The 26172-nt window shown below is 42.6% G+C and overlaps 1 protein-coding gene across 2 annotated transcripts in view; it reads right to left on the reverse strand.

Annotated features, from left to right (window-relative positions):
* IQCA1 (IQ motif containing with AAA domain 1) overlaps positions 1-24334 on the reverse strand; it is a 160434-nt gene extending 136100 nt beyond the window's left edge. For both annotated transcript variants that reach the window (XM_050916495.1, XM_050916494.1), the window contains exons 1-4: positions 23965-24334; positions 7976-8303; positions 2917-3036; positions 469-660 (exon numbers count right to left, since the gene is read on the reverse strand). In XM_050916495.1, the coding sequence (XP_050772452.1) occupies positions 469-660; positions 2917-3036; positions 7976-8303; positions 23965-23975 (651 nt within the window). In that variant the 5' untranslated portion in view covers positions 23976-24334. The remainder of the gene's footprint in view (positions 1-468; positions 661-2916; positions 3037-7975; positions 8304-23964) is intronic.
* Between the last annotated feature and the right edge of the window lie 1838 nt (positions 24335-26172).

The raw sequence follows: 26172 nt of genomic DNA on the forward strand, positions 1-26172 counted from the left end.
GTCAGTTCATCTGCAAATTTGACACCATCAGTTTAGGATTAAACAAAGACTGTGAATGGCTTGCCAACTACAGAACCAGTTTCTCCTCCCTTGGTTTTCACACCTCATCCTCCCTGATTGAACTAACCTCATGATCTCTAGTTTGCTTGCATATATATATACCTGCCCCTGGAAATTTCCACTACATGTATCTGATGAAGTGGGTATTCACCCATGAAAGCTCATGCTCCAAAACGTCTGTTAGTCTATAAGGTGCCACAGAATTCTTTGCTGCCCCTTTAGTTTCATTTCTAGTGCCCAATCTTGTTTGGAATGGCCCATGTGATGGGGTTCCAACCAGCTACACAATTAGGCTAATGCCAGTTCAGAATGTTCTGTATCACGAGGTTCATTTCTTCTCAAGCTGCTTTTGTGAACAAAAAGCATTGTCAATTCTTCCAGTACTGTTCTGACAGAAACAAAACTCACCTTTTGAATACGAAGTGCAGCAGCATCCAAATTTGGACCTTTTACTCCCTGAAGTCTGGCTTGTCTTCCTCTCTTTTCTTCCAGGTAGATTTGCTTCATGAATGTAGCCCTTAGGCGACCCTGCCGAGCCCTCTCCGAAATCTGGATTACTCTAATGACTTCCTCTAGAGGAAACGGCTTTACATATTTCTTCTGTGGTACGGCGAAAAACAAACAGATAAATGTTATCAGAACATGTAGATCATCAGAGTTATTTTCTTGAATCATTTTGAAAATTCAGATGTGTCTTTTGTTAACTCTATGTTAGTTGGAAAATCGAATAACTAATAATATCTTAGTGGAATCCATCCAAGACAAAGGTAGCCCCAACGCAGAAAGGGTGAAACCCATATCTCAGGACCACCTAATTTTACTTTTGACAGTTTGGCATTTTGATCATTGTACCAGGATCTTTATTTTAACCTGGAAAGCATTTTAAGGAGAAAGTGAACCAGACATGCCACTTCTATAATCATCATACCCTTTGATAAGGTTCAATTTTGAGGGGGCAAGGAGTTCCTGATGACATAGGGGTAAAAAGTAAGAATCATTCTTACTGTAGTTTATGTAACAAAGAACTTATAATTTTTATTTTGTTTGAGAAATAAGCCTAAATATCAGTATGGCTAAATTCTATTAAACTAATAGACCTCTCTAGCTTCTTCTTATTTTCCTCCTAAATTCTGGAGCTAGGGGCTTCTGGATATGCCCATGAGGTTTAGAGTTCACCTGCCAGAAAGGCAGAATCTCTTTTCCTCTCCTGTTATTGACACCCTTAATTGGATACAGTTCTGTATACAAATATTGAGCTGAGCTCAATGTACTAAATTTTAAACTTGGTTTTCCCTACAAGGAAAAATACACAATCTATGAATACACAAGAATGATATCTATAAAAGTCCCCTGCTGAGCTATTTAATTTTTAATGCATGCTCTGGAACAGTTTTTTGTTACATGCATATGGGAATACAGAAGCCTGTTAGCAGACAGCTAGAATTTCCTGAATGTATATGGTTCACTATGATGCATATGGAAGTGCAGAAGACTCAACAACAACCTCAGTGGCAGTAGTTAAGCATAGGAAATCAGTAGATAGAATTAACTGGAAACAGAGCACATATACAAACTGTGTTAATAAAAAAGATTATTTATTCAGCTTTACATGCCTCACATGGTGGTAGCATGTCAAGAAAGAACTGTCCTACAGTTACACTAGAGTACAAATGTGTAAAGTCCTCACTGACATGTAATCTGGCTCCACACTGGGCAGATTCATCCTTAATAGGTCACTCCTGGTGAGGAAAGTGGGCAGAGCACAGGTGGGCAAACACACTTTTAGATGTGCATGGATTGAGACTAAGGCTCTGCATATGAACATTTTTGTTAGCTCATTATGAAATGCACAGGAGCCCTCGCTCAACTCCTTATTTTCACTGTCCAGATTAGTTCAATCACAAATTATTGGTGTTGATAGTCTCACGTATGTAGTAAGGAAGAATAATTTCCTCCACCACAGGGTGAAATTCTATGGCCTGGCTGTTGTAGGAACTCAGATTACATTATCATAGTGATCTCTTATGGCCATAAAGTCTATGAATCTAAGCTAGCCAGACATGCGTGCACACTTGTGCACTTTAGAAGGGAGAAAAGCTTCCAAAGAGTACTTCACATATACAGCAGAGTCAGAGTCTTAACTCCTTCTGCTCAAAAACAGTTTTCAGCAGACTATTCAAAGACACTTCTCCTCTCTAAGGATTATCTCGATGCCAAATTCCAGTTTTCTTCTCCTAGCTATTGCAGCTGCATAGATGTACAGAAAAGATCACAGCATTTTTTCAGAATATTATCAACAATTGAAAATGGGAGGTTAGAATGCTAATACTTTGAGTAGGGGATTGGACTAGATGACCTCCTGAGGTCCCTTCCAACCCTGATATTCTATGATACTTATGCAATCTTAACTGTGATTTCTGTTCTTGTTATGGACCCTGATTCAGCACAATACTTAAGCATGTACCTAAGCTGAAATCAGTGGGACTACTTGCGCAATAAAAGTTAGCCACATGCTTAAGTACCCCGCTGAACTGGGGCCATAATGACCTTCTATTACTTTCACAGGATAAAATGAAGACAGATTATTTTGCAGAGTTACCATTGTTAATATTGCTCAGATTGAAGACATTCATTCCTGTTGGAAATGTACATTACAGCTCTTTCCAGTTGTGATTCACCTGTCAATGCAGTTTGATTAAATATATACTACAAAAATATTTCTCATTTCAATGTTTCATTATAGATTGGTATGGGGAAAATGTATCTGCTTCACTCATATGTGTGAAAATATGTTCAGTTACAAGATAAAAGGGTAGGCAGATGACTGGATAATTACAGTGCCCCTGGTATACTAACCGGTTTGATGTCTTGCAATCCAGAATTCATTAAAATCTGAGCAAGGATTTTCTCCCTCTCTCTCAGCACCTTCACCTTCTCCTTAATGAAATACCTTGGGATAGGGATTTCTATGTGTTCCTAGGGGAGAGAAATATTCATGGGACACTGTTAGAGCTGTATTTAAAACCATGTTGCTTATTACCTTGACACCTTTCCTTTACAGATTAATTAAGTTGGCCTAAAGATTCTTGAACTTCCAGGAGTGTTGTGTGACTTGACCTATGTAACAGCTGCTGTGCTATTACTTTGCAATTACTCAAGGTCTAAATCAACAACAAAAAATCAATCCAGTTTCTGAATCATCCCCACCTGGTTTCATACAGGTTTCCACAGCATTTTTTTTAAATTGTGCAATTACAAATAAAAAAATTAGCAACTATTTTGAACATTTCAGAGTTTGCTGGTATATAAAAATGTACAGGCAGTGATTTCCTCTGAATTTAATAACCTCATTAGTATGATCCTCCCACATTATTTAATCAACATCTTGGAAAACAAATCAGCTGTATTGCATTGTTATTATTACAAGGAATTAAGACTAGATTAATTATCTAGCCTCTTCAGTATTTCTAAGGTGCCTATCCTTGTTGTATCTAATCACCTCTCAGAATCAAGAATGATTGGAAATGTCTAGCCAAAAGTCTGCCTTTACTCACTTGTATCATAAGCAGAGGCGGCTCTAGGCATGCCTGTGGGAGGTCTGCCGAAGACGCGGGACCAGCGGACCCTTCGCAGGCAAGCAGCGCTGGCAGAGCATCCCCCACGGCTTGCCGCCCTAAACACGTGCTTGGTGTGCTGGGGCCTGGAGCTGCCTCTGATCATAAGATGAGTATGTGAGCATGAGATGGTCAAGTTCAGGATCCTGACACAAGGAAGAAAGGAGAACAGCAGAATATGGACCCTGGACTTCAGAAAAGCAGACTTTGACTCCCTCAGGGAACTGATGGGCAGTATCCCCTGGGAGAATAACATGAGGGGGAAAGCAGTCCAGGAGAGCTGGCTGTATTTTAAAGAATCCTTGTTGGGGTTGCAGGAACAAACCATCCCGATGTGTAGAAAGAATAGTAAATATGGCAGGCGACCAGCTTGGCTTAACAGTGAAATCCTTGCTCATCTTAGACACAAAAAAGAAGCTTACAAGAAGTGGAAGATTGGACAAATGACCAGAGAGGAGTATAAAAATATTGCTCAGGCATGCAGGAGTGAAATCAGGGAGGCCAAATCACAGTTGGAGTTGCAGCTAACAAGAGATGTTAAGAGTAACAAGAAGGGTTTCTTCAGGTATGTTAGCAACAAGAAGAAAGTCAAAGAAAGTGTGGGCCCCTTACTGAATGAGGGAGGCAACCTAGTGACAGAGGATGTAGAAAAAGCTAATGTATTCAATATCTTTTTTTGCCTCTGTCTTCACAAACAAGGTCAGCTCCCAGACTGCTGCACTAGGCAGTACAGCATTGGGAGGAGGTGACCAGCCTTCTGTGGAGAAAGAAGTGATTCGGGACTATTTAGAAAAGCTGGATGAGCACAAGTCCATGGGGCCGGATGCGCTACTTCCGAGGGTGCTAAAGGAGCTGGTTGATGTGATTGCGGAGCTATTGGCCATTATCTTTCAAAACTCATGGTGATTGGGGGAGGTCCTAGATGACTGGAAAGAGGCTAATGTAGTGCCCATCTTTAAAAAAGGGAAGAAGGAGGATCTGGGGAACTACAGGCCAGTCAGCCTCACCTCAGTCCCTGGAAAAATCATGGAGTAGGTCCTCAAGGAATCAATCCTGAAGCACTTAGAGGAGAGGAAAGTGTTCAGGAACAGTCAGCATGGAGTCACCAAGGGTAAGTCATAACCTTCTATGACGAGATAACTGGCTCTGTGGATGACGAGAAAGCAGTGGACATGTTATTACTTAGCAAAACTTTTGATACAGTCTCCCACAATATTCTTGCCAGCAAGTTAAAGAAGTATGGGCTGGATGAATGGACTATAAGGTGGATAGAAAGCTGGCTAGATCATCGGGTTCAGCAGGTAGTGATCAAAGGCTCCATGTCTAGTTGGCAGCCGATATCAAGCGGAGTGCCCTAAGGGTCGGTCCTGGGGCTGGTTTTGTTTAGTGTCTTCATTAATGATCTGGAGGATTGTGTGGACTGCACTCTCAGCAAGTTTGCAGATAACACTAAACTGGGAGGAGTGGTAGATATGCTGGAGGGTAGGGATAGGATACAGAGGGACCTAGACAAATTAGAGGACTGGGCCAAAATAAATCTGATGAGGTTCAACAAGGACAAGTGCAGAGTCCTGCACTTTGGACGGAAGAATCCCATGCACTGCTAGAGACTAGAGACCGAATGGCTAGGATGCAGTTCTGAAGAATAGGACCTAGGGGTTACAGTGGAGGAGATGCTGGATATGAGTTGACAGTGTGCCCTTGTTACCAAGAAGGCTAACTGTAATTTGGATTTTATCAGTAGGGGCATTGCCAGCAGATCGAGGGACGTGATCATTCCCCTCTATTTGACATTGATGAGGCCTCATCTGGAGTACTGTGTCCTGTTTTGGGCCTCATGCTATAAAAAGGATGTGGAAAAATTGGAAAGAGTCCAGCGGAGGGGAACAAAACATGACTTATGAGGAGAGGCTGAGGGAACTGGAATTGTTTAGTCTGCAGAAGAGAAGAATGAGGGGGATTTGATAGCTGCTTTCAACTACCTGAAAGGGGGTTCCAAAGAGGATGGATCTAGACTGTTCTCAGTGATACCAGATGACAGAACAAGGAGTAATGGTCTCAAGTTGCAGTGTGGGAGGTTTAGGTTGGATATTAGGAAAAACTTTTTCACTAGGAGCGTGGTGAAACAGTGGAATGGGTTACCTAGGGAGGTGGTGGACTCCCCTTCCTTAGAGGTTTTTCAGATCAGGCTTGAGAAAGCCCTGACTGGGATGATTTAGTTGTGGATTGGTCCTGCTTTGAGCAGGGGGTTGGACTAGATGACCTCCTGAGGTCCCTTCCAACCCTGATATTCTATGATTCTATGATTTGATGATAAAAATCACAACTGTCTCACATTTCCATTGCTTGTTTTCTTACAGTATTACTCCCTGATGCAGAGAAGTGAAAGAAGAGGGCTTCTTTGAGAGACATGCAGAGAAAGAAGAAGCCCCAAAAGATCTATGAATTAGTAGAAGCCAAGGCACTACTGAGTAGCACAATTGATTGTTAGAACATTGCTTATGAATAGAGGCAATTCTTCCAAGAGTAAGCTATCACTAGCACTCCATAATGGCAAGTACAACTTATTCTTGAATATGTATTCTGCTGGTCAAAATAGTTCTCTGCTATGAATAAAATAGCAGAAAGATGGTTGATTGAAATAAGTGGCAATCACTGTACTATACATATTTATAAGTCAAAATCAGTTAAAAGCCGCAATACGTTTCATTTCTAAAAACTGAAGAACTAATTTTATAATATATTAAGATACCACTAGGCAATTTCTTTAACATTATAACCAGGATCCAGGAAATAGTCATTATTTAAACAATAACTTTGTTTACTTTTTCATTAGAGAAGCTGTTACCTACAGTACCCAACTTTGACAACAGGTAGAGTTGTCAGAAACAAAAGGAATTATCAGTCAAATCACCATTATTTCTCATCTGTTTTTTAATACCCTCGACCTTCAAGGATCCATATTATTGCCATACAGTAGAACCTCAGAGATACGAGCACTAGAGTTATGGACTGACCGACACCATGTGAAACCAGAAGTAACCAATCAGGCAGCAGCAGAGACACAAAACAACACAAAAAAGCAAGTACTGTACTGTGCATGTATTGCTTCTTAAAGGTAGGCACATCTGGGCTGCAGAACAGGAGCAGCACTGGGGTCTGCGCAGCTTTTACCCCTCTCCTCCTCACCGGGTGGAGGGTGCATTGTTTTTACCCCCAGCCCCCCAGCTGGGAGTGGGACATGCTGTTTTCACCCCCGCCCCCGCCTAGAGGGGAACACGCTTGCAAATTCATGCTGGGGCTGAGTAGGGAACTGAATCCTGGCCTGGTGTGTTAGCTGCTGGATCTCGAGCTGCGCTTTGTTCAGAGTTACGAACATTTCAGAGTTATGGACAACCTCCATTCCCAAGGTGTCCATAACTCTGAGGTTCTACTATATTTACTAGAGTTGAGATTTAGTTGGGATGTCCTTCAGACAGCTGCTCCTAAATTGGATAGAAGGGTTATTACAAGGCAATCCTTTTCCCTAGACACTGAATGTGGTCCCAGCCCCTTCCTGCCTTGCAATGAGAGGGCAGACTAAAGTTTCTCAGGTTGCAATGTGGAGAACTAACCATGGGGCCAGTCTATTCCCCACCTAGTTTTATTTGTAACCTCTGAGAGAGTCATGAGGTCAAACTGATTCACCTTGATGCAAAAGGCAAATCAAACTGCAGTCTGATATTGGCTGTGGCTTGGTCCTGAGTGGACCATCCTATGTGATCCTACAGTAAAATCAGGGTGGATTTGCAATGCTACCATTATTAACATAGAAGCTGACTTATTCTAGCATGAGTTCACTTTAGGACCAAGTAGAACAAGTCAGACATAAAGGAGATCACCTTTATTAAAAACTATACATCTTTGGCAGCATTACAGACATACTGAAATATAACATATTGATCAAGCCGACCCATTTTTAAAAGCTAGCTCACTGTAGAATGAATATATTCTGTATAATTATTTTTAACATAAATACCATAAATAGTGACTATGCAGTAAACTAGTGAGCATATAGTAGGCCAACTTCTCTGCTGATGTAAATTGGGGCAGTATCATTGAAATAAATGGTGCTCTGCCAATTTACACCAACAGAGAATTTAGCCCAGTACAGTTAAATAGTATTGACTTTCTGGTAAATACTAGGCTAGATCCTCAGATAGAGTAAATCAGCATAGATTCAGTGACATCAACAGATTTACATTAGACTATAGAATATATAAAATATATTCCTAACTTGCTTATGATAAAAGTATACCTACAGGGCACAGCTTAAGATCTTGCAGGATATCATCAAAGTAATGAAACTCTGAGTTCTCCAGCTCCACCATTTCATTCTTCAGCTCCAGGATACGGCCCATCACTCCCTCCAGCACTTGCCGAATCACTAATCGTTTTTGTGGGTGAACGATCTGGTCATAGACAGTCTCCAAATTACAGAAAATTTGCACATATTTGATGTAGAAGGTGGCTAAAGTCTGGAACACTGTTATGCGATCCTTCTGTGGCTTTAGGGACTTATCTTCTATCTCCCTCTGGAGCAGACCGTTGAGGGCTTCTTGGGCTTCTGCCCACATCTTATTATAAGTGCTAATTGAAAGGAGAAAAGAATATCTTAGCTGCAGATATAAGCATTGATTAGCACACAAGTGCATGCACAGTTACTGAGTGTCTCCAAGACTCCAGAAGTATGGATATATCGCAAATGCAAGCACTGAAGTGCATTTTAATTCCAAAAAGATTTTAAAAACTTAGCTAACATGTATTTTAAAGCAGAGTTTATGTATTTTATTAGGGTTGGTCCCTTCCAATCCTAATAATCTATGATTCTATGATTACTTAATTAGACTACAGCTCTTTTTTATTGTCTCTGCTAGTAAAGCAGGTTTGGAAATAGGAGTTTTAAAATTATACTTTAATAACATAAAAAAGTTAGAAATTGTTGGAGTTCATCACAAAATATAGTTGTAACGACAGCCCCTGTCGAGCAACGAGCTCTGCATAGGCAGATCCCTGTGCCTATGTGAAACCCCACTGAAGGCAATGCGGGATCAGAACCTACGGCATGTACGTCAGGCGTCACAACCCTTATTGCATGATTCAATGTCCAGTGGTTGCAATTTAAAAAAATAAAATGTTAGGCTCCCTTTTTTATTCTCCTGCCAGGAACTGGCCAGCAGTAGCATCAAAAAGGAGTTTAAAGGTTACAATGATGGTGATGTTTTTTCTTTGGCACTATGATGCAAAATGTGGACATAGAAGTTATATCACCTGCATCTTGGAAATTGTCGGTTCTGCAAGGAATTGCTGGTATTTCCACAGGCTGTGACAATAACAGCAGGCTTCTCTTACAATCCGGCCTTACCAGGATAGCTGCAACATCGATGATTATGGGGGTGTAGCGGAGTGGTCACCCACTCTAGTCTTAAAGGTCTTAAAACAGCCCTGAAGAGGGCAGTGGCTGGGAGCAAGCAGTCCCCAGGCTGAGTGGGGAAGCAGCCTCAGCTGACCCTTATAAGAGGGCAGTGGGCTAGAAGCACACTCTCTTTCTCTCTCTCTAGCCTTTGGAGAGGGAGGGACTAGGCTGCCTGGGGAGCTGAGGAAGGTACCGAGGGTGGAGCAGTGCTGGGGAAGGGCCAGGGAGCTGGGGACCTCCAGTCTAGCAGAGCCTCAGGCTGCAGGCTGAAGTAAGGGCCCACTAGGCTGCAAAGGGGCAGCTCTGCTATAGGTAGAGGCAGCAGGTCCAAACCCAGCCTTGCCTGTGATGAGTGGCTTATACTGCAGTCTGCCTCATGGGACGGGGCTAGTTGGTGACTGGCAGTAGCCTACGACTTAGGTGAGGCAGGGATCGTGGGTGGGGGGTTCCCCGGGAGGGAAGACCCTGAAACTGTGGGGTGTACTACCAGAGGGCAGTACCCCGATGTGCAAGGGGTACCGGGTCCAGAAGCGACACGGGGCCCAAGAAAAGCAGTCTGCAGAGGGCACTCTGATGGCTGGAGAGCTAATTCCCAGAAGGTACCAGCAGGAGGCGCTGCAGGGGTGAGTCTGTACTGTTAGAGGGGGGATCAAGGAAGGTAGTGTGGCCTAGAAGATAAGTGTGTGAGTTCTAGTCCCAACTCTGCCACTGGCCTACTGGGTGACCTTGGGCAAGTTACTTCACCTCACCATGCGTCAATTTCCCTATCTGTAAAATGGGCATAATGATACTCACTTCCCTTTGAAAAGTGCTTTGGGTTCTACTGATGAAAGTTCTATATCAGCACTAGTTTTTTTTTCTTTGTACAGTGGCAACATACAGTATATTGGAACATAGGAATGGTTAAAGAGGTATTTTAAAAAGAGCACTCAGTCTCACAGCCATGCTGGAAATCCTGAACTAAGAAAGGAACTGCCATGTAAAAAGGGTTGGAACTCTGCTTTCACTGTTCATCCTCAGTCTCTCAAATACTGATGCATGACAACTAGTAAGGTAGGAAAATAATGTGAGAAAGGACCTCAGATGACAGAATGTATAGTTTTGTGCTTAAGACCATGGGCTGGGACTCGGGATATGCATCAGTTCCTGGCTCTGTCATAGACTTTCTGTGTGACATTAGTCAAGTTACTTAAGCTCTCTGTGCTTCAGTTCCCAATATGCAAAATGGGATTAATAATACTGTTTTTATCTGTCTTGTTTACACTGTATTTCTTTCAGGGCAGAGGCTGTCTCTCACTATGTGGATGGGGCCTCTGAGTTACTGTAATACAAATACCGTACCGATTTAAACCTTGTTGTTTAAGGAGAAGCGGCAACTTAAAAAAACCAGACCTGACGCCCTCAGAATTCTGAGGAGATTTGTATCTAAAGCTGAAAGTACAGTTTTACTTCATCCAAAACCTAAAGCAAGCACCCTGGCTAGAAAACCTAGAAGGATGGAGTTCTCTGCTCCCTCTGTTGGGGAGAAGTGGAAAATCCAGCTCTGGCTAACTTCATTACATGAATTGTAATATTGTTTACTCATAATTCCACCTATTGAGTTTTTGTTCTTTTGGTTGGAAATGTTTGTTTTCATGCGTAAAGGTGATAATAGGTTGTTGCCGGTACTGTGCTCATGAAAGGACATAGAACTGTGCAAGATATGCCAGGGGTGAGAAATCACCCTGACTGAACAAGAAACAGACTTTGGTTGGATAACAAAGCTTGGCCTCAAAAAAGAAATAGCAAGTTTTGTCTTGAAGAACTCTGATCTAGAGAATAGGGATTTTATCCTAGGGTCCAGTTCTGCTCTGTGTTCCCTATGTGGTGGTTCCCTAACCTCATTGAAAAACTCCATAGAGAGGTCTGTCTGTGTCAGTAATGATGGAGAAGTAGAGCTGGCTCTGTGCAAAGGCCACACTAGCAGCAGTGGAGTAGAGTTGGTTCCACAGGAAGTCCTGACCAGACCAGTGGTGACAATAATGAGCTGACTTCACAGTGTCCCAGCTCACGCAGCTCGTGGAGGCAGACCTGGAAGCACTGGACTAGACTAGGTTGCTGCTCATTGGCATCAGATCTGGCAGAATAGTTCTCTGAGGTCTAGAGCTGACAAGCAGAGGAGAGCTGCCCTTGGATATCTTTTGGTTACCACTAACTCAACCTGTGAGTGAGGTTTTTGGTGGGTGGAGTTTGTGGTGATACAGGGTTCTGGAGCTCCATAAGCTGGACTGGGAGATGACTAAACTCTTGGTGTATTAATTTGGGTTGTTCAGTTTCTCATATATAAATATACATCACTGTTTTGTTTCATGTTTCTTTTGGTTGTTTTGCCTTTCTCCCAAATTAAAGATTTGTTCCATATTTCTGAATGACTTTCAAGCGCTTGTGAGTGGGGGAAAAAACTTCCTATAAGCGTGACAAGGAAAGCTTTATTTTTATTTCCCACACCCAGAAACAAGAGTACTGCTCTGGGTGGGCTTCGAGTCATATATCAATGTACCTTAGATACATTGAACCTAGCCCTTGTTGCTGTCACTGGCACCTGGCAGGAGGATTATTAACACATTCAATTGAATTATGTCTGTTACATTTTATAGAGCTATTTTGTACCAGTTATCTTGCTGGTCTGATTCGGACTAAGAATGCAGTTGCATATTAATTTTCTGTTGTGATGAAGAGGCCAAGCAGCTGCAACCGGTGTGATTGTCATCCATAAGTGTATGGGTTGGAATCTTCGTAAGCCAATCATATTGATCCCTCATGCCTATGCATTTTATAATACTGAATGATATACTTGCAATTGTAATGAGGCTATGGAGATGGCAGGATAATATTTTTCTCATCTTGGACATAGTGGCTTGTTTATTTCTTCGGGATATTGATGGGGGTGTTTGGACTGATTAGAATGCTCAGCAAAAATATTAACCATCTGAGCCTGCTATTGAATTTACATGCTTTAGTTTTTTTAAAGTGTATACTATACTTTTCAGCTTCAGCAGGATGCAGCTGGCCCTGCTCTTCTTAATGTATTAACAGCCCACCCAGATCTTTCCCCCTTTCTTCCTACTTCATTTATATCCCATTGCACCAACTGACTCAGTAGATTGCAGCAATTAATCCAGGTGCAAGAGATAAACAAAATAAAACCACTGGGGTATGAAAGATTGGCACAAGCAAGAAAGCCATTAGCTGTGCCCTGACAGCTCAGCCAATTGATCAATGGAGGTTTTGTACACTTTCTTAGAATTGAGGACTCAGATGAACGGAAACCAATGAGACTCATGGGGTACTCCAGCACAGAAGAACACAATACGCTATTGTACTTTCCTAGCTGTGTGTATCTAGAAACAATTTTGCAGTGGGGAGGTTATAAATCTTTGAGGATGTCTGGCCCTATAGCCTGTACCCCAACTACAGGCTTGATTTATGAACAGTGGGTATCCTCAGGCTAGAACATTTAAATGCAAGTTGTTTCAGAGCTGACAATAGGCATCAGTGCAACCAGAACTGCCCATACAACTGTCCACTCCATTTTACAATAACCTCTTTCTCACTCCCCAGTCTGGGGAGAATGCCAAGTGTTCTCCCATTGCCCCAGCTAATATTCAGTTTCTTTTTATATTTTTTTAAAATTAAAGCATGTTAATGTAAGGCAAAATAGTATCAGATAAGTGTAAGCTAATGACAAATTACTGCAAGCATGTTGTTATGGATCGGTTTCATGTCTGTGGAGATCGTGACATTTGTTTGTTTTTCCAGCATTAACATTCAATCTAAATAAAGGATGGGAAAGGGGGGGGAAAATAAAGTACAAAACATTAAGGAAAAGAAAAAGGAGGGAAAAGAATGACATCAAAACAACCACGGGCAGATCCTCACATGGTGTAAGTCAGCATACACCACGTGAGGATCTGGCCCCTAGTGCTTAAGATAGGGAGCCAGCTGACCCATAACCAGAATGGGCACTACTTGTTCAGGCAGTGATGCAGGAAGTGCATTTTAAGTGTCTCATATCCTATATTAGTTTGATAAAACGAACAAGTAAACACACAGCCAGATGTTGCCAGACCTGATTATAGAGGTGCAAATTCTCACGTAAATGTTCAGTGATTAAGGCCATACTGGTCCATAGGTGCAATAAGTGCAGTAGTCTTAGGGCTCAAAGGTGCCTGAATGTGTGGCCCTTGCTGCGCTGCTGCACCACAAGGGCGACTCCAGGAACAATTGTGTTTCTGAGAGGCACAGTCTCCTCCTGAGCGCCTAGGCATGACCACTGCAGTCTCCATTAGTTTCTACAGTCTCTGCTTCTCTGTCAGAGTGGCTAATGCTGCCTGTGTGCTAGAGGGAGCAATCTCTGTGCTGAGGGGAGGGCCTGGCCCCAGCCCAGGGACCATAGGAGGGGAGTGAGGCCCTTCAGCCCTCCCCACCATACTAACCACGCAGCATAGGGCCCTTCACTCACTTTTCATTTTGCCCATTTGCTACAATTTCCTTCCCGCTAGATTGAAAGGGCACCACACCCCTGTCTTCTAGAGAAAGAGTGACCTGTGGGCAAAAGTAGCTTCCAACCACCAAGGAAAGAGTGAAACAAAATCCTGACTGCTGACTTTTCTTTTAATCTTAAAGAAGAGTCTCTGCTAGTTGTGATGTACACTAGGAACTGTCATCAAGACATCATGAAGACTGGCTCTCTTTCCTTCGTTATTAGGCAATGGTCATTAGGGTCATATGTAGTAGTGTGTGAAGTTACGTCAGAAGTGGATTTAACCCATTAGGGTGAAGATCATGATTATGATCCTGATCCTGCTAATACTCATGCACATGCTTGATGTTGCTATCACAGGTAGTCCCACTGAATTCAGGCTACGCATGGTAGTAAAATTAAATGTGTGTGATGTTCTCCTCTGGTGTTTTCTGGACCAGTGACCTGCTAGGTGACTCCAATCCTTGACTCTGGGAGCCAGCCTTACCCTGCTCTGCTGTGAGAACCCCACTCCTGGGCTGTTCACGTGCGGTCTCTGGCATGTAAGCTGCTCCTGGCTACTTGCAAACGAATGACGCTAGCCAATCTCTCCGGGCCCAGACACAACCCTAAGAACCTCCCTCTTGCAGTGTCCAGTTATACCTGCTGGACACTGCAAGCTTATATGAGTTCATCAATTTAACAAAGAAATTGATATGTATCAGGCTTGTTATCCTAAGGGGAGCCCCTAACACACTTCAAACCAAATGCACTGCTTCAGGTAGAATAAACAAATAGATTTATTAACTATAAAGATAGATTTTAAGTGATTATAGGTCAAAACATAACACATCAGATTAGGTCAAATGAAATAAAAGCAAAGCACATTCTAAGCCGATCTTAACACTTTCAGTACCCTCACAAACTTAGATGCTTCTCACCACAGACTGGCTGGTTGCTTTTTAGCCAGGCTCTCCCCTTTGAGCAGTGCTTCAGTCACTTGGTGTGGTGGTGTCTGTATATGTAGGTGGAAGAGAAAGGGAGAGCATGGCAAACGTCTCTTCCTTTTATTATGTCATTTCCTCTCTCTTGGCTCTGCTCCCCCCCCCCCCGAGTCAGGTGAGCATTATGGAGTCTCTCCATGCAAGGTTGAGCAATTCCCCTGGTGTGGCCACATGCAGGTGAGTCATTGCATTGTAGCTCCCTTGCTGGACAATGGTTGTTTGACATCCCGCCTGGGCATTGGTTACTTTCCTTGCTGTTGCTTCTGGGGAACTAATATCTGGCTGATTCCCTCAATTTACAGCATGTTTTAGTGACAACTATACTACACAATTCTCACAACTTTATATGCATTAATGATATACATATATGGATAGAGAAATGACTTTTAGCAGATCATAACTTTTCCCCTGTTACCTTACAAGGCATATTTTATATGTAATATCAGGATTATATGAAAATGAGGAATATGGAGGTTACAGCACGCTCCCCCAAGGTATAGAACATCACAATGTGGATGAGTGTTTTCAGAACGAAGGTCTATAATTGTTCCTGGGGCATCCAACATGCTTACTCAGTAGTTGTAGAAATCAGCGGCAGAAGTAGAGTGTAAATGACTGCATTCAAATTTTGAAAGTGTGATTCAAGGGATGAGGGAGATGCAGGAAGGATGAGTATTTGGAGGTCTAACCTACTCTATATTAAGTGTGTGTGTGTGAATTAATGCAACTGAGTGATAATTTTCATACTTCCAACATTAGAGGATGAAGTTCAGGGGAGGGCAAGAGCCCAGGTTCTTAAAGTTAACCTCCTGTGCACTGTATATATATGTGTGTGTACACACACACACACACCCAGAGTATAAGCAGTACTGCTGATTGCCATAGCAGCTGAAAGGCATGGAATGTTACAGGGGAAAATAAGCAACACTGAGTAATGGGATGAGAAAAACATATACACTCATTTAATTCCAAAGGCCCTATAGTGCATTCTGGCAGCTCTTATGGCTTTGGAGTAAAAGAGAGACCTGCCTTTCTGATCAATGTGTCCCTTCAACTCTCTGTGCTCCTGGAGAGAGTGAACAAAATACAGATACTACTAGTCAATCAAGAATACTTTATTAATCATCCAGCCTTTGTGCCATACTATGGCACCTTCTATGTAGAACTTCTCTTTGATTACTCAGAATAAAATATAACCTACTCATTTAAAAGTGAGGCTTAAAAATACATTTTTGTGGTCAAACTGACAGTAATTGTTTAAAACACTGTCAATTTATTTTACACTTATTTAATATTCCTGTATCCTCAGAAGCCTGACAATACATTTCTGCCTGACATTTCTTTTTCAGTTTGGAAAAACTAACTTAAGTGCTGTTTTCAACAAAGCTGAAATTAATCTGGTTATTTTTGTTGCACCAATTCTGCATTCCGGCTGAAGTGTTTACAGAATTAACATTAAGCATGGGAGTTGTTCCATTGATTATTTGCAGGACTGGGGGCCTTAGTGACTTATGTCAACTAATTTTTGTGAACCAGTAACAATTAGTCAACTTCTGCTGCAGAGCCAGCAGAGGGAGATCAAAATACTTTGGACCATGCTGATTTGCTTATGCCCAAATAAATCTGTTAGTCTTTAAGGTGCCACCAAACTCCTTGTTGTTTTTGCGGCTACAGACTAACATGGCTACCCCCAATACTGATTTACTAGAAGCTGCAACCCACTCTGTGGGGATGATGAGGACAGAGGAGCTATGCTCCAGCAGAAGTCACAGAAGATATTTTGGCTGTCACAGAGGAGTGCAAACTGCAACAACCGGGCTGCTACTCAACTGCAGGTTGCAACTCACACGCTGTGCAGTGGCCTTCTGCTGATTGGTGTATACAAACAGAAGTGTGGGTCCCCATTGGCAGGCTTCTACATCAGGGTAAAGGAAGAAAAGCCCCCTCAAGCACACTCACCTGCTTTGCATGTCCACACAGTGCTGGACACACAAGTAATGAATGGGCTGGAGATACCTTAAGGACACTAATCTCTTTCTTGGGATATTTTGGCTTTTGATCCCCGAAAGAAGTAGTAGTTCCTGAGGCCCAGGAGAATGAAAGGTGAGCTGACTTCCAAAAACGTTGTCCAAATCTGTTCTGTTCAAAACCTTTCAATTCCAGCTTTGGACAAAGTTTTGGGTCAAACTTGCTCACTATCCCTAAATTTAAACATGGTTTTAAAATTCTGCCCAAGCTATTCCAGGATGAGGGAGCATACAGTGGAACGACATGAACTGCCTTAACTATTTCCCGGCCAGCTAATGATTTTCTATAGATTCAGTAGCAAAGGTGCAAAATAAAGGAGGATAAAGCTCGACAGACTCTAGTCTCTGGGAGAAGTAAATACAGCACACTGGCATTGTTAACAGGAACAGCCTTGCACGTCTACCTTCTCCGATTTCATTCTTCAGTAGTAGAACAGAGTGAACACAGGATAAAAGGTAGTGTGGCACAAACGTAATGGGAAACCACAGCAAAGACAAGGAAGCCTGCTTCACTGAACATCAGCTGTAACACTGCACCTCAGTAGCTTTCAAGCACCTGCTCTTGCCCAAACTCACAAGGCTGATGAAAAGATACTTCTTTGGTCAAAGAAGGGTATTGTGCCAGTGAATTTTAATACAATAGCAGGAATAGAAATTTGAGTAATTTAGGTGGGGAAGAGATTACCATATGCTGAATTTTACCTTACCATGCTCTAAGGAGCAGCCTTTTATTTAACCATTGCAGTTTATCTAGCCTGAGGGCAATATGATGCCCTCTGCTTTGAAACAAGGAGGGAAGCAAATGCATGATTTCCCTGGCAAAATCAGAAGAATATTCCTATGTTGTCTGTGACTGGAAAAGTGTGTAAAGACAGCTCTGCAGTATGACAGTAGTACTGCATCCCCCTCACATAACCACCAGTAGCTACTCCACGTCAAAGAGCCTGTATTGCATTATGTGTGTTGAGTGGATGAATGGGATATGGCTAGCCAGAAAGGGTCCAGAGCTAGGGTGCAGCTGTTCTCCACTGTATTCTCCAGCTCCAAGATGCCTTAATTTACACAGCACTGTTCTGGGCATGGTAATGAGATTTATTACAGCATTAACTCCCTCTACACAGCTTCTTAACCATTGGAGGGGGGGAGTAGTGTCCAGCTATACTGCTGGCTGCACTGCCATTGCTGGGGAGGACAGAGGAGGACTGCAGACACAGGACAGGCAGTCTGCTCTAGGGTTACCAGATGTCCCGATTTTATAGGGACAGTCCCGATTTTGGGGGCTTTTTCTTATATAGGCACCTATTTCCCCCCCACCCATCCCATTTTTTTACACTTGCTATCTGGTCACCCTACTCTCTTCAGATGTCCCAAAGTTTGCAAGGGGCCAACATTTCCTATTAATTCATAGGGTTCATGTATGTAGACTCCTATACAACTCTAACCCCTTTCACACTGATGAGAATAGGGCCTGTTTTCTAGCATAACTGTAGTTGTAAATTTCCTCTGCCAATGTTTATTTTTTTTCTTTCAAAGCAGAAGACTGTGGCCCTTAATCCAATGACCCTCTCCTAAATGGATCCTACAAACTGTTCCAAATTCTATAGGTCTAATAGTTATACAGGACAGTCTTTGAATACCTGAAGGATGGCAATAAAAATTGTTTCCACGATAACAGAATGAACTCCAACATGAAAATAATTTATCTGATAAGTATACTTGATCCTCCTTGAAAGAAATATGCTTGACTAAAAAAAAAGCGTTTTGCTACAAGTGCTCAAGGAATATCTTCATGCGTGTTTATAAAAGAATCTAATCCTTCAGTCAGCCAAAATGCTTCTCTAACAGCTACAGTGTCATCACACTAATTCAAGAGATCTCAGTTCCTCATTTACTCTTGTCTTAACAAGCGTATTCTCATAAATTAAACACAAAGAAATCTCATTTAATCTTTTTATTACTGACCTTGGCACAAAAAGTGGGAATGTGCTAATAAAGTTTGCAGATGACACAAAGCTGGGAGGTATTGTCTCTTCTGCCTGTAAAGGGTTACAAGCAGGGAACTGGACACCTGACCAGAAGACCAATCAGAAGACAAGATACTTTTAAATTTGGGTGGAGGGAAGCTTTTGTGTGTGTGCTTTGTCTGTTGTGTGTTCTTCTCTTGGAGGGTCTGAGAGAGACCAGACATTACTACAGGCTCTCTAAGTTTCTTTTCAGATAGTAAGTAAAAACATGCGGTTTAGGCTTTTTGATTGTTTTACTCTATTTGCAATTGTGGATCTGGCTGGTTAACTTTTTTATGTGTAGTTGCTGGGAATATTTTGATTTGTATTGTTACTGGGGGGAAAGTCTCTTTCTGGTGTCTGTAAGCTATAGGACCCTGTAATATTTACATCTTGAAGTTACAGAGATAATTCTTTACTTTTTCCTTTCTTTTATTAAAAGATTTCTTTTTAGAGAACCTGATTGATTTTTTTTTCTTGTTTCCCTTGTTTTATTCCAGGGGATTAGGATAACTCACCAGGACGGGTAGGGGAGACAGGAGGGGGGAGAGATAGAATCTCTCTCTGTTTTCCTTGACTCTGTTTGCCTCTTTGTGGAAGGGAAGGGAGATGCTTCTCTGTATGGCGAATTAAGAGGTTGGATCAGTATCTCTCAGGATAGCCCAGGGAGGGAAATTCTGGGAGGGGGAAAGGTGGGGGAATGATTTATTTCTCCTTGTTTTAAGAACCCAAGGAATCTGGGTTCTTGGGGTCCCCAGGGAAGGTTGAGGAGGTCAGAGTGCCCCAAAACACTATATTTTTGGGTGGTGGCAGTGCTATCAAATCTAAGCTGGTAATTAAGCTTAGAGGATTCAGGTGCTAGTATCTCATCTTCTGAACTCTAAGGTTCAGATCTGAGAGGGAATGCTATGACATTGCTAACACCGAGAAGGACTAGGATATCATACAGGAAGATCTGGATGACCTTGTAAACTAGAGTAACAGTAATAGGATGAAATGTAATAGTGAAAAGTGCAAGGTCATGCATTTAGGGATTAATAACAAGAATTTTGGTTATTAATTGGGGACATATCAGTTGGAAGTAACAGAGGAGGAGAAGGACCTCGGAGTATTGGTTGATCACATGATGACTATGCGCTGCCAATGTGATATGGCTGTTAAAAAAGCTAATGCAGTTTTAGGATGCATCAGGCAAGGTATTTCCAGCAGAGATAAGGAAGTGTTAATACCGTTATACAAGGCACTGGTGAGACCTCATCTGGAATATTGTGTGCAGTTCTGGCCTCCCATGTTTAAGAAGGATAAATTCAAACTGGAACAGGTACAGAGAAGGGCTACTAGAATGATCTGAGAAATGGAAAACCTGTTTTATGAAAAGAGACTGAAAGAGCTTGGCTTGTTTAGCCTAACCAAAAGAAGGCTGAGGGGGGATATGACTGCTCTTTATAAATATATCAGAGGGGTAAATATCAGGAAGGGAGAGGAATTATTTAAGCTTAGTACCAATGTGGACCCAAGAACAAATGGATATAAACTGGACACTAGGAAGTTTAGACTTGGAATTAGAGGAAGGTTTCTAACCACTAGAGGAGTGAAGTTCTGGAAAAGCCTTCCAAGGGGAGTAGTGGGGGCAAAAGACATATCTGGCTTCAAGACTAAGCTTGATAAGTTTATGGAGGGGATGGTATGATGGGATAGCCTAATTTTGGCATATTTGGCAATTGATCTTTGATTATTAGTAACAAGAATATGCCCAGAGGTCTGTGATGGGATGTTAGATGGGGTGGGATCTGAGTTACTACAGATCATTCTTTCCTGGGTGCTGGCTGATGAGTCTTTCCCACATGCTCATCACCATATTTGGGGTCAGGAAGGAATTTTCCTCCAGGGCAGGTTGGCAGAGGCCCTGGAGGTTTTTCATCTTCCTCTGTAGCATGGGGCACGGTTTACTTGCTAGAGGATTCTCTGCACTTTGAGGTCTTTAAACCACGATTTGAGGACTTCAATAACTCAGACTTAGGTTAGGGGTTTGTTACAGGAGTGAGTGGGTGAGATTCTGTGGCCTGCATTATGCAGGAGGTCAGACTAGATGATCATAATGGTCCCTTCTGACCTTTAAAGTCTATGAGTCTATGAATCTTGAGTCCCGTATCAGCCATTCTGTTATTTAGCCTGAGACTGATATCAGACTGAGGTGCTTATCATTACCGAAATCTCTCTGTTTATCCTTTTAAATATTGGCACAACACTAGCTTTCTTCCATTCTCTGGGACTTCCCCAGTGTTTCATGACTTATTGAAAATCAACATTAATGATCCAGAGAGCTCTTCAGCCAACTTTTTAAAAACTTTTTGACGCAAGTTATGTAGACCTCCTGATTTTTAAAATGGCTAGCTTTAGTTGCTGTTTAACACCCTTGTTAGCTGCTGTTGGAATGGAAAGCATTTCATCTTCAACATCTAATATGAATACACATTCTAGCTTTTGCGCAAAAGAAATAGTAAAACCTCTGCCACCAAATCTTATCATAAATGTATGTTGATGTCTCAAATAAAATATCAGCTGTCATTCTGAAGAAAAAAAGGCATGCACTGTTATTCCGTTCATAAAATACAAACACCTTAAGAAATCCTCCTTAATACAGCCCACTGTCTGCATTAAACCAGACAATTTGAAGTTTACTGTGTTGCCAACGTAACGACTTCAGAACTAAATAGAAAATAAAGATACTTGGATAGTCTAAATAGTTTAAGTAATGTATCAATTAATCTGATTCACTTTCACAGTAACTTTCTACACCAAGAAAAATAATTTGCTACCCTAACAAAAATTGTATAAGATCACGTATATTATAATGCATACAAACAGCGGGGAAGGGGAGGACAAATCAAGGTTGCAAAGACATTCTTAAGTCTAGTACTTCCTCATTTTTGAGTCTTTGATTTTGCAAGCTTGCACAATGTTCTTTTAATGTAATTTTTTGGATGGAAGGTAAAATAAACTGTTGGTTTCTTTTAGTTGCTTGGTGAGAATTGGAAGGGAGAGACTAAAAATGGTCTTAACTTCAGAGTTCAGTTATCTATTTTATATCAATCCAGCAGTCTCCATTATGACAATTGGATTGTGTTGAATCATGATGATATTTAAAAGATCTTCACTATGTTCTTTTTTGTAGCAGATGCCATAAAAAAAAAGTTAGTGCTATTCATAGCACTGCCCAGGCTCTGCTGTCAGTAGACCTGACTTTGTGAGGCTTGGGCAAGCTGAGAAGTTACCGCTCAAGCTCTTACAAGCCACATAAAAGGCTGAGGAACAAACACATCTGTGAAAATCTCCTGTTGTGTGTGGAACAAAAGTAGATCTGTATGTAAATGTTAGGATACTTTCTAAACTATTCTAATGGCTATGCTGAGCATTTCCTAAGCTGCACTAAGTGCTTACAACATCCTGCACCCTTTCTAGAGTATTCCAACTGCAACCATCCTTGAAAATGTTGAACATATGACATGCAATCATCTAACTACACACACCTGTGGGTTACTTGGACTGAACATGCATTGCAATCACTTAATCCAGATGTGTACAGGTGGCAGATTATTCAGATATTTACTTGTGAGTAATTGTATTGAACACTGCAATCATCCCCATGCTACGCACTCCTATGTATATCTGAATGGAGTGATCACACAGACTGGGCCAACTAACCATAGATACATGTAGCTGGATTATCTCACCAACTTCATTCTTGGTTTGGAATAGAACCTGTACAAGCTCTTACCTTGTGGTAGCTGGACTGTGTATCATTTTGGAAGAACCGATTAACACTGTTGTATAGGAAACCTTGCCCTGCCCTGATATAAGCTAAACAATTTTCAATAACAAATTGTGTCTGAGGCTATTTCTTCATGGCAGAGTTAACTCAAAATATATACACTTGAGTTAACTTCTCTTGAGTTAGCCTAACTTGAGTGAGAGAAGCCACTCTACAAAATAAAACTCCAGTTGCAAAGAGTAATTAAATTAGTAGCATAGAAAGATTGTGGTGATAGCTGATGAGTTGTACTAACTTGAGCTGTAGCCTAGACCCTTTAACAGGCAAGTGGACTTGAGTTTAAAGCATCCTCGCCCCTTAGTTTAATGGTTTCTGCGCGTTGATGGGACTTCCGGGGCAACGTTTGTGTTATAACTCGAATTAACTGCAGTGAAGATGAGCCTTAATTTTACTTCCTAAAAGGGTTCACACTAGTGCTTACTTTGCCTGTTCATTATTTTAAAAGTTGAAGTTTGGATCCTCTTAGTGAGAGCTAGAGTGCTAAAAATAGAATGTAGCCATGGCAACACGGGCAGGAGGGGCTAGCTGCCCTGAGGGTGTGCCGGTAACAAATGTTGAATACATACTATGGTGGCTAGCCCCTCCTGCTGCTTGTGCTGTCATGGCTATGCTATTATTAGCATGCTAGTTCCGGTGGAGCTAGTGCAAATCTGTCTCCTTGAGCTGGCAATCAACCCCCCAGCTTGAAGTGTGGGCACACCCTGTAAATCAGGCCCCTTAAAGTTGGGCATTTAAAAACTGAGGCATCTGAAATCACTAGTCACTCTTGAAAATTCAGCCAGTAATATTTAATACATCGCCGGGAGTGCTTTTACAAAACAATACAAGATAATATTTTCGGCTTGAAAACTAATCCATTTCATTTTTTCTTTTTTTGTGAATAGTTTTTATTTGATTTGCTTTTCTCTCTTGCTGGTTGATAACCAACACAAACAGGAAGGGAAAGTGACTAAATATACATGGTAAACAGTGAAACTGACTGTACACAAAGTAAACAAACTGGAGGGGAAAGTTTTTCTCTCTAATTCCTCTCAGATAAATTTTAGGTGTTACTTTTAACAATGATATGTTAAAAAAAACAGACGTAAGTATGATTTGCAAGTCAACAGCATTCCGTTACAAAAATGTGGCAACGCCCCCCTTAGCTTCTTGTACCAGCAATACTGCAAAGTAACCATAGAGCAAGGATGGATCCTTGCACAGCAGGAAATGCAACTGGGTTAATTTATACTCTTTCTCTCTCCATCCAGGTTTTTCAAATGGGTTAATTCACACAAACACACACAAACAAACTGTACATCTAGGTTTTTTCCAGTGGGTGAATTTACACACACACACACACACACACACACACAGAGAGAGTTCTCCACAGCACTAAACTTTCTGAGCCTGGTTCTTTCCAATCCTGCCTTTCAAACAAACCATCCCCTGAAATCTCTCCAAACCACCAGGTGAGATGTTTACTTACATGTGCGACATGCTTTTGGCTTTTCCTCTTGGCTTTTCCTCTTGTTTTCACCTTGCTGCTTTCCCATCCAAAATACTGCAGCTGTGTTTATTGCCGGAGGAAGGTGAGTGGGGGTGGAAGGGGTTGCCTGCGCCTTAATAAAAAATAGAAAAGCTGGTGCTACAACCTCTCTCTGGTGGCCCTGGTCAGAAGTCACTTGGGAGGCCCCAAAGCACCATGATTTTGGGCCCCCTCTTGGGGCAGTCTGACCCCACACTATGGGGCCAGCCTAAGGCTGCTGCTGCTGCCTGTCATCACACTAGCAACGGTGGCTTTTGTTTCACTCCTTGCAGGTCAGACTGGCTTGGCCCAGGCTGCTTGTTGTGCCCAGCACACCTAGTTACAGTGGTTGTCAACCTCCCCTCCTTCCCTTAGCAACTAGACGCCAAGCCTCCCAGTGCCCCGCCCCCCCGCCGTTGCTATGGAAGCCAGTGGGCCTGCTGCTGCTGCCTGTGCCTGTGTTTGCCTTTGTGGTGCAGACGAGGGTTGCCAACATTGTATTTTGAAAATACAGGACTGGTTTCTTAGCACGGCTCTGGAGGGCAGAGTAACCTGGGCCCACAGGGACCAGGGGTGGGGTGCCCAGTACCACAGGGGATGCGGGGTGCTAACCATGCCGCAGTTGAGGAAACCTTCCCGTCCCTGAAGCAGTCAGGCAGTCTCGGCTGTCTGGAAGTAAACAGGGCAGCACTGGAGGGCCAGGGTCGGGAGGGAGGGTGGAAAGTTACACTGGTGAGTGCTGACCCCCTGCTGGACAGGGCCCAGCTGACTCCAGCCCTTGAGCTCTGTCTGGCAGGACAAGTGGACGGGGTTATGTGCCCTGGAGCTGTGCTGAAGGGCCAGGGTCAGAAAGGGGCTCTGTCTGGCAGTGGGGTGAGTACTTCCAGGGTGTAGCCTCCCTGCTCACAGAGTCTCTGCCAACATCTCCAGCCGAGGTGCATCATTGCTGGTTGGTGGCTGCTGTGGCAGTGGGGGAGTGAGACGGGCAGGGAGCTGGTCCAGGCAGCCGAGACCACCTGCATAGAGTCCTGTCCACTTCCCTTGCTGGACAGAGATCCACCCTGACTCCAGCCTTTTGTGCCCCCCGATAACCTTATTGCGCTCGCCCCATAGTTTGGGAATCTCAGTGCTACAATTCCATTGGTTCAGTAAATTGTGGGACTGATTCTGCATTACTACATTGTCTTATTTTTACAAACTTTAGATCATTGGAAGATAAGATGGTAATGAAACTGGCTTTGTATAATGATCATAGTTCTAGTATGTTGAAATACAGGATAAAAGGTGTCTTGTACTGATTTAGTATGGGACAGGCAATTTCCTGTTTAAATAAGGGACATTCCCTGTAGTACGGGAGTGTTGGCAACCCTACTGCAGACTCACATGTCTGTTAGGGCTGGCAGAGCAGGAGGCTGCAGGGCCCTGTTTCGCTACCCCTCAGCCCAGCAATGTGGTTGTCCTTTGTTTTCCTCTGAACCATACCAGCCTCCACTCCATGGCAGGGAGAGGGAAGCAGTGTGTGCATAGCACAGAGGGAGGAAGAGGGTGCTGGGCTGCAGTTCATATACATTCAGGTGGTCTTTACACTATAGTCATGCCCTTTGGCTAGCCTGGAGCTCTGCCGCTGGGGGTGCATGCGTGGGGATGTGTGTGGAGAGAGATGGGGATGAGGCGTGGAAGGGAAGGGAGTGTGGTCATGGGCAGTGAAATTTGTGTGTGAGAGTGAGCAAAGCGGGGTGCATGAGAAAGGAAAGGCATAGGGGTGTTTGTGTGTGAGACATGGGAGCTATGTGTGAGGAGCGAGTGAGAGCTGGGGGTAGTTTTTGTAAGAAGTGTGTGGGGCCGGGGTGCGGGGGGAGGGGAATGAGATGCCCTGTGGGCATTCTGTGTGTATTGGGGAAGCATGTGTGTGTGACATGGCTGGTAGGTGTGTATGGTATGTGCCCATGTGTATATACTGGGCAGAGCAACTTTCTAAAACCGTGGGATTAGTGCAATTTCTAAACTATAGCAGTCCAGGGAAGAAAGGTTATTTCAAGGTTATTTTGTTTGTGTCCAATTTTTTCTGCATCAGTGCCAGTACAAATATCAAGACTAATGTCTTTGGTGGTTTTCTGTTCACTTCTTACACAGAAAGTAGAAACTTTTTTTCAGTATAAAACACAAGGC

Source organism: Gopherus flavomarginatus, chromosome 10 (assembly GCF_025201925.1).
Source record: "Gopherus flavomarginatus isolate rGopFla2 chromosome 10, rGopFla2.mat.asm, whole genome shotgun sequence".
NCBI classification, from domain to species: Eukaryota; Metazoa; Chordata; order Testudines; family Testudinidae; genus Gopherus; species Gopherus flavomarginatus.